The following is an 18,909-nucleotide window of genomic DNA, read 5'->3' as shown; positions in this document are numbered from 1 at the left end:
GACAAGACATCCGAGAAAAATACTGACACAGTGCGAGCCGTCTCGCAGCCTGTGTGATCTACCATCCTAGTGTTTGAGGATGTAAATAGCATATGGAAGCAACGTAAGGGTCGCCAGAAACAAACAAAAAAAGTTTCGAACTAAGAGTGCTAAAATGGGGTGCGTATGGACCACGGCGGGTAAGACTGGGTGGAATCCCCGGTAGGACGGTGACCAGTGCCGTTTGTGCTCTACCCGAGCGTAGCTGACCAGAGTGGGGTGTCCTCAGGCAGAGCGGAGACCAGTACCGTTTCTCCACTGCCTGAGCGACCGGCAAGAACGGGTAAGAATGTGGTCGTCGTGGGGGCTGGCTCTTGTGATTACCTTCAAATTAGGAGAGTAGTCATGATTGGTGTCTACCGACAAACTAGTTCCTCTGAACGGTTTTCTGTTGACAAATTTGTTCCATTAATTGCCAGTCCCAGTGGGCGTAAAAAGAGTGGTGGCGTGGGGCCATGAAAACTTTTAAATTCACAAACAACATTTAACATGTACATTAAACAAACAAACATATGACCAACATGGTGCAGGTTCCATCGGAAAGGGATACCGTAAATCACATTTGGCTTGGGGTGTAACTAGCATATGGAGTCAGTGTAGTTGACCGAAGAAGAGGGGAAGGAGGAGACAAACAAAAATGACGTGGCATTGCTGAGGTGTCCCTGCCATGCGAAGTGGTGGGTAAGCGCTCACAGTTTGCATGGGGCGGCTGGGTCCTTGCAACTGCTGTGGGTGATATTCTCCTTCATATCTGGGGGCCAGTCTAGCTGGTGGGGGTCTCCTGCAATCTCAGGCGAAGTGTTCTGACTGCACACAGTTGTAACATGACCCCTGGGGCATGTAAGATGGAGCATGCTCTCTGGGGTATCGTTCCTTTGAGTATGGTTCCCTGGGTGGGGGGTTGGTGCTGTTGGTGTTGTTGCTGGTTCATGCATTTGTGGGCTGATTCCGTTGCTGTTTCAGGGGGGCTTGACATTCTCGTGCGTAGTGTCCTAATTGGCCGCAATTATAACACTCCTGGGATTTAGTCTGCTGTGGGCTGTTTCTTCCCTCGTTTACCCATGCGGGGTTCTGGTGCGTCCTAACTGGATGCATGTCTGCCAACTCTTCCTCTGGTTTTACAAATGCGGTTTTGCCTTGGACGGATTGTTCCCAAGTGCGGGACAATCTTTTCTGAAGCCATTTCTCGTTGTGAGCCTCGTCTGAGGGGTCGGAATTTGCGCAAGCTCTCTGTCCTGCCTCTGTCGCATGAGAGACTAGGATTCAAGTCCATTTGGCCATATTATCCGCGGACAAATAGATGTGGGCTAACTCTCCAAATACTGCTGTGAAATGTATCCACAAGCATCCAGCAAACGCTGTGGGGTGCTCTGTTTTCTTTTGCCTACACTTGTTTTGGCCTTCTACGGCCTTCTCCTCTGTTACCAACAACATAGGTAAGTCTAGGAAAGAGGACCTGTTTAGAGATTATAAAGAGCTAGGATTCAAATTAAAAAACAGGTCCTCAAGGGTCATAATCTCCGGATTACTGCCCGAGCCACGTGCAAATTGGCATAGGGAGGCAAGAATAAGGGAAGTTAACACGTGGCTGAAAGAGTGGTGTGGGAATGAGGGGTTCCTTTTCATGGGACACTGGCATCAGTTTTGGGACAGGGGGGACCTATACCGTTGGGATGGTCTCCACCTGAACCGAGCTGGGACCAGTGTTCTGGCGAAAAAAGTAAATAGGGTGGTCAATAGGACTTTAAACTAAAGATTGGTGGGGAAGGGAAAGTCAGGGAACCAAGAGGTGAAGTAATCAGCGGGGAGTGTAGCTGCTTAGGAATAAAAAAAAACACGAACAGACAAAACGCAAGAGTGGTTACGATTGGCCCCATCCCACAAAATATGACACAGTGTATGGAAAGGCTCAGTAAACCAAGGTCCACCACACTAAGAAAACAAAAAGGGACGGTCAATAGAGAATTAAAGGTGCTATATTTAAATGCGCGCAGTGTACGGAACAAGGTAGATGAGCTTGTGGCCCAGATTGTGACTGGCAGGTATGATGTGGTAGGCATCACAGAGACATGGTTGCAGGGGGTTCAGGACTGGCATTTAAACATCCAGGGATTCACAACCTATCGAAAAGACAGAGAGGTGGGCAGAGGGGGTGGGGTTGCCTTGTTAATTAGGAATGAAATTAAATCAATAGCACTAAACGACATAGGGTCGGATGATGTGTGGGTAGAGTTGAGGAACCACAAAGGCAAAAAAACCATAATGGGAGTTATGTACAGGCCTCCTAACAGTGGTCAGGTCCAGGGGCACAAAATGCACCACGAAATAGAAAGTGCATGTCAGAAAGGCAAGGTCACAGTGATCATGGGGGACTTTAATATGCAGGTGGACTGGGTAAATAATACTGCCAGTGGACCCAAGGAAAGGGAATTCATTGAATGTTTACAGGAGGGCTTTTTGGAACAGCTTGTGATGGAGCCCACGAGGGAACAGGCCATTCTGGACTTAATGTTATGTAATGAGCCAGACTTGATTAAAGATCTTAAAATAAGGGAGCACTTAGGAGGCAGTGATCATAATATGGTCGAATTCAATCTCCAATTTGAAAGAAAGAAGGTAGAATCAGATGTAAAGGTGTTACAGTTAAATAAAGGTAACTACAGGGCATGAGGGAGGAACTGACGAAAATCGACTGGGAGCAGAGCCTAGTGGGAAAGACAGTAGAACAGCAATGGCAGGAGTTTCTGGGAGTAATTGAGGACACAGTACAGAGGTTCATCCCAAAGAAAAGAAAGGTTATCAGAGGGGGGATTAGGCAGCCATGGCTGACAAAGGAAGTTAGGGAATGCATCAAAGCAAAAGAGAAAGCCTATAATGTGGCAAAGAGTAGTGGGAAGTCAGAAGATTGGGAAGGCTACAAAAAAAAAGAGGATAACAAAGAGAGCGATAAAGAAAGAGAGGATCAAATTTGAAGGTAGGCTAGCCAGTAACATTAGGAATGATAGTAAAAGTTTCTTTAAATACATTAAAAACAAACGGGAGGCAAAAGTTGACATTGGGCCTCTCCAAAATGACGCTGGTAATTTTGTGATGGGAGACAAGGAAATAGCTGAGGAGCTGAATAAGTACTTTGCGTCAGTCTTCACAGTAGAAGACATGAGTAATGTCCCAACAATTCCGGAGAGTCAGGGGACAGAGTTGAATATGGTAGCCATCACAAAGGAAAAAGTGCTAGAGAAACTAAGAGGTCTAAAAATTGATAAATATCCGGGCCCAGATGGGCTACATCCTAGAGTTCTAAAGGAGATAGCTGAAGAAATAGTGGAGGCGTTGGTTATGATCTTTCAAAAGTCACTGGAGTCAGGGAAAGTACCAGAGGATTGGAAAATTGCTGTTGTAACCCCCCTGTTCAAGAAGGGACAAAGAAAAAGATGGAACATTATAGGCCAATTAGCCTAACCTCGGTTGTTGGCAAGATTCTAGAATCCATTGTTAAGGATGAGATTTCTAAATTCTTGGAAGTGCAGGGTCGGATTAGGACAAGTCAGCATGGATTTAGTAAGGGGAGGTCGTGCCTGACAAACCTGTTAGAGTTCTTTGAAGAGATAACAAATAGGTTAAACCAAGGAGAGCCAATGGATGTTATCTATCTTGACTTCCAAAAGGCCTTTGATAAGGTGCCTCACGGGAGACTGTTGAGTAAAATAAGGGCCCATGGTATTCAAGGCAAGGTACTAACATGGATTGACGATTGGCTGTCAGGCAGAAGGCAGAGAGTTGGGATAAAAGGTTCTTTTCCGGAATGGCAACCGGTGACGAGTGGTGTCCCGCAGGGTTCAGTGTTGGGGCCACAGCTGTTCTCTTTATGTTTAACGATCTAGATGACGGGACTGAGGGCATTCTGGCTAAGTTTGCCGATGATACAAAGATAGGTGGAGGGGCAGGTAGTATGGAGGAGGTGGGGAGGCTGCAGAAAGATTTAGACAGTTTAGGAGAGTGGTCCAAGAAATGGCTGATGAAATTCAACGTGGGCAAGTGCGAGGTCTTGCACTTTGGAAAAAAGAATAGAGGCATGGACTATTTTCTAAACGGTGACAAAATTCATAATGCTGAAGTGCAAAGGGAATTGGGAGTCCTAGTCCAGGATTCTCTAAAGGTAAACTTGCAGGTTGAGTCCGTAATTAAGAAAGCAAATGCAATGTTGTCATTCATCTCAAGAGGCTTGGAATATAAAAGCAGGGATGTACTTCTGAAGCTTTATAAAGCATTAGTTAGGCTCCATTTAGAATACTGTGAGCAATTTTGGGCCCCACACCTCAGGAAGAACATACTGGCACTGGAGCGGGCCCAGCTGCGATTCACACGGATGATCCCAGGAATGGTAGGCCTAACATACGATGAACGTCTGAGGATCCTGGGATTATATTCATTGGAGTTTAGGAGGTTGAGGGGAGATCTAATAGAAACTTATAAGATAATGAATGGCTTAGATAGGGTGGATGTCGGGAAGTTGTTTCCATTAGCAGGGGAGACTAGGACCCAGGGGCACAGCCTTAGAATAAAAGTGAGTCACTTTAGAACAGAGATGAGGAGAAATTTCTTCAGCCAGAGAGTGGTGGGTCTGTGGAATTCATTGCCACAGAGGGCGGTGGAGGCCGGGACGTTGAGTGTCTTTAAGACAGAAGTTGATAAATTCTTGATTTCTCGAGGAATTAAGGGCTATGGAGAGAGAGCGGGTAAATGGAGTTGAAATCAGCCATGATTGAATGGTGGAGTGGACTCGATGGGCCGAATGGCCTTACTTCCGCTCCTATGTCTTATGGTCTTATGGTTATAGCAGATCACGTCCAGGATCGCTGTGTGCATTTTTTGGAGTGTGCCTCCTCCTACATTCTGTGGGTCGGGAAGGGCTGCCACGACTGAAGGGTCGAGGCTTAAAACTGTGAACTTCATTTGCTCCTTTTCGTCCAGGCAGTACATGGTAGCCTGCTGTTTAACTCTAGTGAAAAACTGGTGGGGGTCTGATGTGGGAAGGAACGGTGTAATTTTTCCACACGCGTCCCATAATTGGGTCACGGTTAACGGGGTTGTATATAGGAAATCTGCGTCTCCTTCTGCTGCGGCCCTGCGATGTGTGGTTACAGGGTTCATGTGGGTCTGTTCTGCCTGTTCAGTCGGGGGTTGGGGTGCTTTCCTTTTCTGGGGTTTTTCTTGTGTACATGTTCCCTGTACGTATCTGTGGGCAGTTTCATTGAACTCTTGCCAATTGGGGCTGTTTTCCTGGTCTAACTGGGGTCCAAACATACTTTGAAACCCATTTTGGACAGAAAGCAGGGATTGCAATTCTGCAATTTGCTTCCGTCACTTTGCATTATCAACGGAGCTCTGCCTTTATTCCGTCGTGGAAGTGTGGAGCGCTCGTAGGGCTGCTTTTAAATCATTGCACTGTTTCTGCAATTGCTCTACCTGTTGCTCGGTTTCTTGTCTTACCAAGACCGCGCGTTGCGTGTCCTGGTAGGCCTTATCGTACTGGGTCTGAAAACTACTCAAATGGGTGAGACAAGACTGGTGTGCTCTCTTTGCATCATCCACCTCTCTGTCCCTCGCTGCTAACTATTCTCTTAACTCCTTATTCTCCTTCTCAAATTCGCTCACATCTCCCTCACTATTTCTGTCTCTCTCCTCAATCGCTCTACGGAGCGTCCTAACGACCTCCTCTGTGCCTCGCAATTGTGCCAAACAGGACATGATTGCCATCGGCTTGCGAGCTTTCCCCAAGCTCTTCCTATGAAAATCTGACAGGTTCTCCCAACAAGTATGTCCGATACTCCAGGGACCTGTTTCGTCATTGGCGCAGAATTCACTCCAAAGGGGCCATCTTTTCCCTTTGAGATATTATCTGATCTCTTCCTCCCATACGGGACACTGTCCGACTCTACTGGTCGCTGCGACCTCGAATTCTTGGGGGTTCATAAGGCGTTCCATTGCCTTCATTGCCATTTTCTTTCTATCTCTGGGTTCTCTACTGAATTTGGAACAGGGGGTGATAAAGTGGTGATGTAAACACAGGTATGGCTTAAGCTAATTTCCGGCCTACAAAACTCCCGACAGTTTTACGCAACAAAATCTCTCAGGTTTACCTTATATCCCTGTTAGTACGCATGCATTAACACACTTCCGAATCTTGGAGGTTTGATCGGTATCGTTCTCACAGTTGTGGTTTTTCTGTTTCCAATTGGATTCCAATTCAAATTTGGGTTCTCTCGAGTGACAAGGCCACTTCTAATTCGAGTTCCACCAGAATCGCCAGTAAATGTTGCTCTTTGGTTGGCTCTGAATATGGCGGTCAATATGGTCACCTTCCTTAATTCTAATTACGTTTGCTCTAGAGTCGCCAGGTATCTTTCGATATCACCACAAGGTTCAAAACCGAATACTGATCAAAGACTCGATACACCAGTTGGTTAGTTCAAAGTCAATGCTTATTTACTTACACACAGTTAAATCTACTCATGCACGAAAACTCTACAGACTAAACTATCAACTACTGCTAAAGCCTATACTTAGCTTCAGGCGCCCACTCAGCCAGAGGAACAATGGCCGTTGTTCGGTTCTGAGGCTGCTGGGGTCGAACTGGTACAGGGGAACAGCTAAGGTCGTCTGTCTGGTACCGTGCATTGACCTTGGACTTACTTGCTTCTGGTGCAGCTGGTGGACAGGTCTCTCTTCGGTGAGAGCCGGGTCCAAGAGAACAATTCTCTCTTGGGGGCTCCTTCTTATACCCAAAGGGGCTTCGCGCGCTTTTGGGCGGGCCTTGAACTTGGCCCCAATCAATTGGGCCGTTTCTTGATCATTCCTATCGATTTCATCCATTAAAGGGGTGGCGTGCCCTGATGGCTGGGCGTGTCCTAGGTGGCCGTTGGCCTGCTTTGTTCTGGTCTCCTCTGGTGCCGGGGTGTCTGCCTTAGTATCGGTTACTCAAATGTTACTCTTTTGTTCCCGGAGATGGGCCATTAGTATGCTAATGGGCCTACAGTTTTGGTCTTGTCTGGGAGCCGCGGCTCCAATATAGACAAGCTCTGAATCTCCTTGTTTTCTCAGCATTGTCCATTTTCCCTGCAATCTTTGCAAAGTGTCCATTTTGTAATCGGGAAGTGGCCAACCCAGATGGCTACAGTACACAATAATCATTTTGTTGCCAAGCTACTCCAGCACCATAGGTTATTCCTATATTACACAGGATTTTTTAAAAAATCATTCATGGGACGTGGGCGTCACAGGCTCTGCCAGTATTTATTGCCTACCCCTAATTTCCCTCAAGAGGGCATTGTTGTAGGTCTGGAGTCACATGTAGGCCAGACCAGGTAAGGATGACAGATTTCCTAAATAAAGGGCATTAGTGAAGCAGATGGGTTCTTACAATGGTCATCCTGAGAATATTAATTCCAGATTTTTATTAAATCTGCAATGGCCGCACTCCCATTCCCCCCAGCTAAATACTCAAACCTGGGTGCCCAGGTGATTTACCAGTCCAGTGACAATACCACTACACCACCGTCTCCCCTGCCCCAATGAATCGCCAGAAGGACATTCCCTAATGATGATGTGGAGATGCGGGCGTTGGACTGGGGTGAGCACAGTACAAAGTCTTACACCACCAGGTTAAATTCCAACAGGTTTGTTTCAAATCACTAGCTTTCGGAGCACTGCTCCTTCCTCAGGTGAATGAAAAGGTAGGTTCCAGAAACATATATATAGACAAAGTCAAAGATGCAAGACAATGCTTTGAAAGCGAGCATTTGCAGGTAATTGAGTCTTTACAGATCCAGAGAGAGGGGTAATCCCAGGTTAAAGAGGTGTGAATTGTCTCAAACCAGGACAGTTGGCAGGATTTAGCAAGGCCAGGCCAGATGATAGGGGGTGAATGTAATGCGACATGAATCCAAGGTTCTGTTGAGGCCGTACTTATGTGTGCGGAACTTGGCTATAAATTTCTGTTTGGTGATTCTGTGTTGTTGCGCGTCCTGAAGGATGCTTGGCGAATGCTTACCCGGAGATCAGAGGCTGAATGCCCTTAACTGCTGAAGTATTCCCCGACTGGAAGGGAACATTCCTGCCTGGCGATTGCCGTGTGATGTCCGTTCATCTGTTGTCGCAGCGTCTGCATGGTCTCGCCAATGTACCATGCTTCGGGACATCCTTTCCTGCAGCGTATGAGGTAGACAACGTTGGCCGAGTCGCACGAGTATGTACCGCATACCTGGTGGGTGGTGTTCTCACGGATAATGGTGGTACCCATGTCGATGATCTGGCATGACTTGCAGAGATTGCCATGGCAGGGTTGTGTGGTGTCGTGGTCGCTGATCTGAAGGCTGGGTAGTTTGCTACAAACAATGGTTTGTTTGATGAACGGACATCGCGCGACCATCGCCAGACAGGAATGTTCCCATCCAGTTGGGGAACACTTCAGCAGTCAAGGGCATTCAGCCTCTGATCTCCGGGTAAGCAAGGCAGAATCGCTGAGCAGAAACTTATAGCCAAGTTCCGCCCACATGAGCACGGCCTCAACCGGGACCTGGGATACCTACCAACTGTCCTGGTTTGAGACAATTCACACCTCTTTAACCTGGGATTGCCCCTCTCTCTGGATCTGTAAAGACTTAATTACCTGCAAATGCTCGCATTCAAAGCATGGTCTTGCATCTTTGACTTTGTCTATATATATGTTACCTCTTCATTCACCTGGGGAAGTGATTTGAAACAAACCTGTTGGACATTAACCTGGTGTTGTAAAAATTCCCTAATGAGGTAAACATGCAAATTTGGCCATTTAACTCACAACCCCAGGAGGCGCCTGACAAGACGCTCAGCGACAAGAGAACCAACCGACTCCCATTCAAATCGCCTCAACAGTCGATTCCCGCCCCTCCCCCCACCGCAACGGGATTGGCCAGCTTGATCGCCCTTCCCGCAGGTCCGATTGGATAACACGCCGCCCGCCTCCAGCCTCGTTTAATCATTGGTTACGGCTTCGTAGTGACGTCACTGCGTTGGTTTGTGATTGGACAGCCCCGCCGCCAATCTACCCTCCCACTTACCCCTCTTCGCCCTTCCGCTCGAGCCAAGATGTCGGCGGTGAGCAAGGTCCTGACTCTGCCCACCCTGTCCCAGTTTTGTGGGGCCATGACCGGGGCGTTGTTGGGGGATTGCATTGGCGGGGAGTTCGAGGGGAAGGAGCTGGTTAGAGTGCACGATGTGATTGAAGCGGTGCGCGCCCTGGAGGAGCAGAGGCAGGAGGAAGGTAATGATACCCACCGGGTATTGATGGGTCAGTGTACAGAGCCCCGAGGAGATGCATGTTTTAAGGCTGTGTGACTGGTTCAAGCTCTTCTCAGCATTCAGTGCCCTGAAAGACTCCAAACTCCTGAGAGTAGGTGCTTTTCCAGTTGCACAGATGTTTGTGACCTTTACTCAGAACAAACACTTCTACTTCCACACCTGAAGCTAAAACCTATAGATCCAATTATTGGGAGTTTCTAAAATGCAACTTGTCCATAACCCTCAGGGTCCTTGTTTTTCTGTCTACTTCTGTGAGGGATAGTATAATTTTTTTTATCAGGCAAGTCCATCTTTCTGTTTTAGGATTTGGAAAAGACCTTAAATTTAGTAAATGTCAATGAATATTCTTTGTATCTGATGTTAAAAATTTGACCTGTTAATAGGGAAGTTGTGAATGTTGTGCAAAACACCGGACAGCACGGTAGCACAAGTGGCTAACACTGTGGCTTCACAGCACCAGGGTCCCAGGTTCGATTCCCTGCTGGGTCACTGCAGAGTCTGAACGTTCTCGTGTCTGCGTGGGTTTCCACCGGGTGCTCTGGTTGCCTCCCACAGTCCAAAGATGTGCAGGTTTGGTGGATTGGCCATGATAAATTGCCCTTAGTGACCAATAAAGTTAGATGGGGTTACGGGGATAGGGTGGAAGTGAGGGCTTAAGTGGGTCGGTGCAGACTCGATGGGCCGAATGGCCTCCTTCTGCACTGTGTTCTATGTGCACACTTGCTTCTAATCTCTATGCAAGGGTAGCTTTAATCAATTTTTTTAAAAATGGCTTACCCATGTTACAGGTGTGACAAAATCAATAGTGCATTGGGAACTGAGCACCGTTTAAAAGCAATGTGAGGACGTGTTCTTGAGGCTGTATTTTAATTTCAATGGTAATAGCCAATACAAAGGCAAAATACCACAGATGCTGGAAATACTCCAGCCAGCAACTGTAATGAGAAGCTAAACACATTTAAGGTTGATGACCTTTCATCAGAACTGGAAAAGGTTGGGGTGGAACAGGGTTTAAACAAAGAGGCCTGGAAGGGAAAAATAACAAAAGTAAGTGGCGGGATTCCCCAGCCACCGACAGCGAAATTGCGATTGGTGATCGGCTAGAAAATCCACATTGGTGCCGAAATCGGTGGTGATGCTGCTTTTGCGATGCTCCGCCCTGCCAAAACGGCATACTCTAGGAGTACGCCGCACGCTGTCGGCCTGAGGCCCTCCCCTGATGGGCCGAGTTCCTGACGGCGTCGGTCGCGTGTGGTATTTATTTTCGGGAGCTCGGCGTGGAGGCTGCAGACTAAGTTCTGCACCACCACAGTTGGGAGGGGGAGCTAATCCGTAGGCAGTTGGGCCTTTGGCAGGGGCACTGGTGGGGGGTGGTCCGGCGGTGGCGAGCCTGGCTAAAGAGGGTCACTATTTTGCAGGCTGGGTCTGCACGCGGCTGGCGCCATATTGCACGCCGCAGCTGCTGCAAGCTGTCTCCATGCGTGGCCATGGACCCAGCAATTCTCTGGCTGTATCCGCAGTTGGGGGCTCTACGCTGCGTGCCTGCTAGCCCCCCACCAGATGGAAGATCGGTGGACATTTTGTGCTGTTTTCCAGTCGTAAAATGCCACCGCTCCCTTTCCGGTGTCAGCACTTAATCTCAAAATCGGAGAATCCAGCCCAAGGTCTTTGGTAGGTTGGAAGGCAGAAAGGAAAAGGATGATGGTGCATGGCAAAGGTGATAAAGGGATAAGTAAGGAAACAGTGGGTCTGGAGGAGGTGTAAATATGAATAGTAGAATGACTAACAATGCTGGTTGAAAATGTGGGCTCAAGAAGTTATGATCTGAACTTGGTGTTGAGTCCAGAAAACTGTAAACTGCCTATAAGACATAGGAGCAGAATTAGGCCACTTGGCCCATTGAGTCTGCTCCGCCATTCAATCATGGCTGATATTTTTCTCATCCCCATTCTCCTGCCTTTTCCCCATAACCCCTGATCCCCTTATTAATCAAGAATCTATCCATCTCTGTCTTAATGACACTCAGTGATTTGGCCTCCACAGCCTTCTGCTGCAAAGTGTTCCACAGATTCACCACCCTCTGGCTGAAGAAATTCCTCCTCATCTCTGTATTAAAGGATCGTCCCTTTAGTCTGCGATGGTGTCCTCTGGTTCTAGTTTTTCCTACAAGTGGAAACATCCTCTCCATGTCCACTCTGTCCAGGCCTCGCAGTATCCTGCAAGTTTCAATAAGATCCCCCCCCTCAACCTAAATTCCCAACGAGTACAGACCCAGAGTCCTCAACCGCTCCTCATACGACAAGCTGATCATTCCAGGGATCATTCTTGTGAACATGCTCTGGACCCTTTCCAAGGCCAGCACATCCTTCCTTAGATACGGGGCCAAAAACTGCTCACATTACTCCAAATGGGGTCTGACCAGAGCCTTATACAACCTCAGAAGTACATCCCTAGTCTTGATTCTCGCCCTCTTGACATGAATGCTAACATTGCATTTGCCTTCTTAACTGCCGACTGAACCTGCACGTTAACCTTAAGAGAATTGTGAACAAGGACTTCCAAGTAATCATAATTGTTTATTGCCACAAGTAGGCTTCAATGAAGTTACTGTGAAAAGCCCCTAGTCGCCACATTCCGGCACCTGTTCGGGGAGGCCGGTACGGGAATTGAACCCACGCTGCTGGCATTGTTCTGCATTACAAGCCAGCTTTTTAGTCCACTGTGCTGAACCAGCCCCTAGTCCCTTTTGTGCTTCTGATTTCCGAAGCATTTCCCCATTTAGAAAATAGTCCTCCTTCCAAAGTGCATAACCTCACACTTTTCCACTTTGTATTTCATTTGATACTTCATTTCCCACTCTCCTAGCCTATCCTAATCCTTCTGCAGCCCCCTTGCTTCCTCAATACTACCTGTCCCTCTACAGATCTTTTTATCATTTGCAAACTTAGCAACAGTGCCTTCAGTTCCTTCTTCCAGATCATTAATGTATATTGTGAAAAGTTGTAGTCCCAGCACAGACTCCTGAGGCACACCACTAGTCACCGGCTGCCAGTCTGAAAAAGACCCCTTTATCCCCACTCTCTGCCTTCTGCCAGTCAGCCAATCCTCTATCCATGCCAGGATCTTACCTTAACATCATGGGCTCTTAACTTATTTAACAATCTCCTATGCGGCACCTTGTCAAAGGCCTTCTTGCCTAATTGAATGATAAGCTCTGTTTTTTGTAGGAGCGCAGCAGGTTATTTAGGCACGTGGTAAAATAAATGGACTGACTTGTGCATAGCCTGTTGTGCGGCCATGCAGCTTAGAGAGATCATTGGTCACGAGCATTTAATTGTTCACAACCAACTGACAGAGGAGGAATCTCTGTCAACATCCCAGACTCGATGGTGGAGCCCAGTACATGAGTGCAAAAGGAAAAGCTGAAAGTTTAAATGACCTTCAACCAGAAGTGTTAATTGGATGCTTCATCTCAGCCTCTTTCTGAGGTTCCCATAATTACAGTTACCTCTCCTCGGGCAATCCAAGTTACAGAATGTGATGTAAAGAAATGGTTGAGTGCAATGGTTGTATCAAAGGCTTTAGACCCTGATGCCATATTGGCTGTAATGTTGAAGAACTGTGCTCCAGAGCTAGCCAAATGGCTACAAGACCTGACGGTGGGAAATTGCCGAGGTGTGTCTTAACCACAAAAAGCAGCACAAAGCCAATCAACCAATTGTCGTCCCATCAGCCGACTTCATTGTCAGCAAAATGACAGAAGATGTTTTCAACATTGCTCGTGTTAGCATAGCTGCTGTGTAAGCATGATCACAATGAATAGCAGATCAGGCTCGAAGTGCTAAATGGCTTCCTCCTGTTTCTATTTTCTATGTATGTCTATGTATAACCTACTCACAAATTCCTTTTCCTGTTTTGGGATTTCATAGATCATTTCATAAAATTTGCAGTGCAGAAGGAGGCCATTCGGCCCATCGAGTTCACGGCCATAGGAAAGAGCACCCTACTTAACTCCACGCCTCCACCCTATCCTCGTAAGCCAGTAACCCCACCTAACCTTTGGGACACTAAGGGCAATTTAGCATGGCCAATCCACCTAACCTGCACATCTTTGGAGGAAACCGGAGCACCCGGAGGAAACCCAAGCAGACATGGGGAGAAAGTGCAAACTCCACACAGCCAGTTACCTGAGACCGGAATTGAACCTGGGTCTCTGGAGCTGTGAGGCAGCTCCACTGTGCCACCATGCCACCCAGTGATTTTTCAGGATCCCTTGTTCCAGCCTTGCTCCCAATATGGACAGAAGAACTGAATTGCAGGGGTGAAGTGAGACTGACGGCCCTTGACAGCAAAGCTACATTTGAGCAAGTAAAGTTGAATTGGGGCGGCACGGTGGCCCAGAGGTTAGCACTGTTGCCTCGCTGCACCGAGGATCCGGGTTTGATCCCTGCCCCGGGTCACTGTCCGTGTGGAGTTTGCACATTTTCCCCCGTGTCTGCGTGGTCTCACCCCGACAACCCAAAGATGTGCAGGGTAGGTGGATTGGACACGCTAAATTGCCTCTTAATTGGAAAAATTTAATAAAAATAAGTAAAATTTAAGTGGGAATCAAGAGGAAAACTTTCCACTGACTGGAATCATGCCGAGCACAAATGTAACTGGTTTGTGCTTGTTGAAGACAGATTATCTCATCTTTAGGACATCGCTGCAGAAGTTCCTCTAGGCAGTATCCTATACCCAAACATTCTGTGCTGCTTCATTAATAATTGTTATTGAATCCCCTACCAACAACATCCTGGAGTTCACCATTGACCAGAAACTGCATTAATACAGTGGCTGCAAGAGACTGATCTCACATGTTTAGCTCCTCGACATCAAGAAGTTTAGCTTTGCTGTTTTTCCACCTTTGTGCTGTGCTGCGCCGCCATCATGTATGTGTTATCCGTACAAAGCAGGCGAGTTGAAAAGGTTTAAAATAGAAACACAAAATGCTGCAAACACTTAGTAGGTCAGGCGGCATCTGTGTGGAGAAAGAAGCAGAGTTATCATTTCAGGTTATTGACCATTCTGCTTCCCTGACAGTTCAATATTTTACTGAAAAATGGGATTAGAATAGATAGATGCTTGATGGCCGGCACAGACACAATGAGCCAAAGGGCCTCTTTGTGCTGTAAAACTCTATCGTGTGGCTTTTATAAACTAAATAATGGGATGGCCTCTTGCCATTGTACCTGTACTTGTCGGCCTGCAAGAATGCCTCGGGTCTCAGTTGCTATTTATATCGATGTGGTAGATGTTTTGAGTTATGGTCATGCACTAACTGGCACTGTACTGTGAGGCTTGTGTTTTATTAATGTTATTGTTATATTCAAGTGTTTTCTGTCTCTTTTAGTTTCTCACACCAAGTTTTTAGACATTGAATTTATTTTTCAGGTTCTTTAGTGTATTCAGATGATACTGCAATGATGAGGTGTGTGGCACAGTCTCTGATAACCAAACAAGACTTTGATGAAGTGGATATGGCTAAAAGGTAACACATTACTGCATCCAAAGGGGTAAAATACTGTACTGCAACAATCTTGTTAAGTTGTCATATGGCATGGTGTTCTGACTTAACCCAAAAGTCATGTAAATATGTTAAACTCTTAGCTAATAGGCCCATCAGTGTTTTGTAAAATCTATTGCCAATTCAGTCTGTTATAGTTGATCTTTGAAATTTATATTCTGTTATCTGAAATGGAACGGAACACATCTGAGGAAAGTAGTTTTTGTCTTTTCACATTGCATCTATTTGTAATAACTGTGCTTCCATGTCACAACATTTCTAGTTCTGTTGCAAAGTTAGGACTGTGATCTGCTGCTTTCTTCATTTATCACAATGAAATACGGAAAATTCGCTCAAATACAGCAATACGATTTCTCGCGTTGAAATACGCAATCCACTGCAGCCCTCGGTCAATTCCAACCTGAAGCCGTACTGAAGGAAAACATTTAAGGGAGAGGAGTTTTTTTGGGAGGGAAGAAAAAAGTATTAAGAGGCAGCTTGCTGTAAAGGGCTGTCTGGCGTTGTGGGAGGAGGGGGGGGGTGTAGAGGAGCTGATTTGGCAAGCCACAGTGAATGCATTCCTCTCAAAATGCTTAGATTGGTTTCCTTTGCGACGGCTGCTGGAAGACAGGACCTCGTGCAGGGGCCCCACCCCCTCTCATCTCCTCTCCGCACACTATACAGAGCATGCGTGTCATGTGATGCTTCACATGGTCTCTCATAGATGTGCCTGTACATGTATGTAAAAGCTTTGGATTTGCATTTTCTATTTGTGTTTTAGATTTGTGCAATAAAGGTGTAAAGCTGTACTTCAGATTGGTGGACATTTTTTCTTTGAAACGGAAATACCGATTTTACTGCCAAAATACTGATTTTTGGTATCTGGAATACTGATTTCTGTTGGAAAAGGATGGCCGCACTGTTGTTAGCTGAATTAGACATTCTGAATTCTCCCTCCATGTACAAGAACAGGCGCCGTAGTGTGGCGGGTGGGGGAATTTTCACAAAAACTTCATTGCAGTGTTAATGTGAGCCTACTTGTCACAATAAAAATTATTATTATTAAATGGCTTAGCAAGCCACTCAGTTTAGATGAAATTTGGAGATGGACAACAAATGTTGGCCTTGCCAACATTTCAATTCATGAAAGAATATATAAAAAGTAGTAACCACAGACTAGGTTGGTATGATAGACACTGTATCTCCCAGTATATCAAGAAAGACTTGCATTTAGTGCCTTTCACAACCTCCATGTGCCAAATTACTTCACAGCTAATCAAGTGCGTTAAGTGTAATCACTGTCACAACATAGAGAACACTGCAGCAGATGTGTACACAGGTTGCCACAACAGGGGCAGCAGGATGCCGCAGTGGTTAACACTGCTGCATCACAGCGCCAGGGACCCAGGTACAATTCCGATCTTGGGTGACTGTCTGTATGGAGTCTGCGCATTCTCCCTGTGTCGCTTGAGCTCCCTCCAGGTGCTTTGGTTTCCTCCTGCAGTCACAGATGTGCAGGTTAGGTGGATTGGCCATACTTGATTTTGCATTAAGAATAATCAGGAGATAAAAACACAATTGGATGCTGAGTCTGTGCATATGCTTTTGCTTTTGGCTCCTTCATAGTGAAACCATGTAAAATTCTCTTTCTGTAAAAGACTCCTGACTATAGCCTACTTTTTACCCACCTAGAACTAGGTTCTAGTGTTCTATTATTGGCAGTGATTAAGTACTATACCTGGAGCATGTTGCACAGGAGACAATTGGTGATTTATATCACACTAGCAAGGGTAACGTAATAACTGACATATACAGGTCATTCTGAGAAGTGTAGGACAAAGCCAAAAGTATCACCTGTATAGCGTTCTGTTTCTGGTATGTGTGGTAGAAATCTTTTTTAACTATTAATGGTTTTAGTGAGGTTTTTAAAAAAATGGTGATTTTGTTTTTAAGTGGGTGCAATAACATCCTCAAATGATTAATGCACTGTTCTGTTACCTTTACATTTCTGTTGATTGTCTCCTCCCCAAGATTTTAATTGGTTTCCTTACTGAAATACAGTCCTATGTTTTCTTTCTTCCATTAAGCATTTCTCTATTCTCTGATTTCCATCTTCACTCATTGCCTCCTCTCTGATTTTGCAGCCCTCACTTCTTTTGCACATAAAATTCCTCCCACTAATGCCTGAGCACTGTTGAAATGCAGCCGACTTATTTCTCATCTCTGCGACTTGTTTTTCAGCCCACCTTTAGTCCCACTTTTCTCATCATACACCTTTGGACAAAACTCTCCAGTGTTTTGGGAGACGCTGAGGTCATGCAAGGTGCTTAATAACTCTCAAGTCAGAGCTTGTGGTTTATTCGTCAACCATTAGATTTAGTGTTACAGAGTTTGCTGTTCTTAGCCAAAAATGTGTGTTATTCCAGGATAATCTTGGAGGATGGAAACAATTCCAGGCTCTTGCTCTCTCCGTTCCCACCCCACATTCTATGCTGGCTTGTGTCTTCAGTTATCCTCTTTTCAAAGGCACTCTCGCCCCCGTCCCCCCCTTCAAAACTACATTAATCACCCTGATCCACTTGATCTTCCTGGTTGTTGTTGCTAATTCAGGTCTGCCTTAGTTATCTTCCTGGGCTCAATTATGTAAGTTGTTACCTTAAGCAATCTGAGAGAGATGTGATGAAGAATCTCTGCAAACTAGAATCGTCCCATGAGAAATAAATTTGTTCAGGGTTAACCTGGTTTCTAGTAAGTACAATTCCACTGCATTTAATTGGGCAAAAATAGACATCACCAATACAAAAGCAAAATACTGTGGATTGCTGGAAATCTGAAATAAAAACAGAAAATGTCAGAAATACTCAGCAGGCTAGCCTGCATCTGTGGGGAAAAAAACAATTAATGTTTTAGGTCCACGACCTTTCATTAGAACTGAAGATAGATGTGTAATACGTTTTGAGCTGGGGCAGCGGGCCAAGAAGAACAAAAGGAAAGGTCTGTGGTAAGGTGGAGGGTGGGGAGATTAAATGACAAAAGGTTACATCATACCAAGCGACTGCAAACGGGTCCAGGAAAGAAATAGAGGTGTCCTGATGAGGTGTGAATAGCTACAAGGCAACTGTCTGAATGCACCACTGTCTGAGTGCACCACAAAGGGATAAAAAAAGAAATGAGACATGACCATACCAGCAAAAAACAGCAAGATGGAGGGCGACGATGTGATCTAAAATTGTTGAACTCTGTATTGAATCTAGAAGGCTGTGGGTGCCAAGTCGAACAATGAGGCTGTTCCTCAAGTTTTCATTGTGTTACACTGTTCCGATGAAGCTCAATGTTCAGGACAATCAGAGTTAGAGAGGTGGAGAATTAAGTGACAAGAAACTTGGGCGCACCGAGTCAATGCAGCCATTGTTTCTTCTAAATTATGTAGACACGAGCGTCATTGCATTGGTTGTTGTGCACAAGTCAAAGCCTTTAAATTACTGTACATGTACGGTTATACAAAGATTAATGGGATCATGTACTTTAAATTGTCTGCGTACTCCAACACAATTAGGAGAAGCATTATTTGTACCCCATTTATATTATGGAACTGCTCAGGAGCAGGATTTCACATGTAGTGATCTCAGGATCCCTTACCCAGGGATGTGCAAGAATATCATTGAAAGATTATGGAAATCTATATAATGTCAGATAATGGTGTCAGAAAGTGGGCAGTGGTGCTGATTCTGGAACAAACAGGGGAACTATTCTTAAATGATTGAGTTACATTTACATTGTGTTATAATAATTAAATGGGAGGTTACATTAGAAACTAGTGTGGCCAGGGTCCAATGATGTTTAAGATTCACTTAGAAAGGGAATGCTGTTACAAAAACTACAACACCAAATTATATTGAGACACGTTCACATATTAGAAAGATGCTTTCAATGAAATGGAAAGCAAGATTGTCACTCAGGATTGTAGAGCAACAATGGAGTATTTA

At 45.7% G+C, this 18,909-nt stretch overlaps 1 protein-coding gene across 1 annotated transcript in view; it reads left to right on the top strand.

Annotated features, from left to right (window-relative positions):
• The first annotated feature begins 9,147 nt into the window (after nucleotides 1–9,147).
• Nucleotides 9,148–18,909, top strand: part of adprs (ADP-ribosylserine hydrolase) — a 46,114-nt gene continuing 36,352 nt past the window's right edge. The window contains exons 1-2 of the mRNA XM_072501135.1: nucleotides 9,148–9,340; nucleotides 14,812–14,908. Of these exons, the coding sequence (XP_072357236.1) occupies nucleotides 9,166–9,340; nucleotides 14,812–14,908 (272 nt within the window). The 5' untranslated portion in view covers nucleotides 9,148–9,165. The remainder of the gene's footprint in view (nucleotides 9,341–14,811; nucleotides 14,909–18,909) is intronic.

Source organism: Scyliorhinus torazame, chromosome 1 (genome assembly GCF_047496885.1).
Source record: "Scyliorhinus torazame isolate Kashiwa2021f chromosome 1, sScyTor2.1, whole genome shotgun sequence".
In the NCBI taxonomy this organism is placed as follows: Eukaryota; Metazoa; Chordata; class Chondrichthyes; order Carcharhiniformes; family Scyliorhinidae; genus Scyliorhinus; species Scyliorhinus torazame.
Note: the sequence above shows the minus strand (reverse complement) of the source record. Positions and strands in the feature narration are given on the sequence as shown.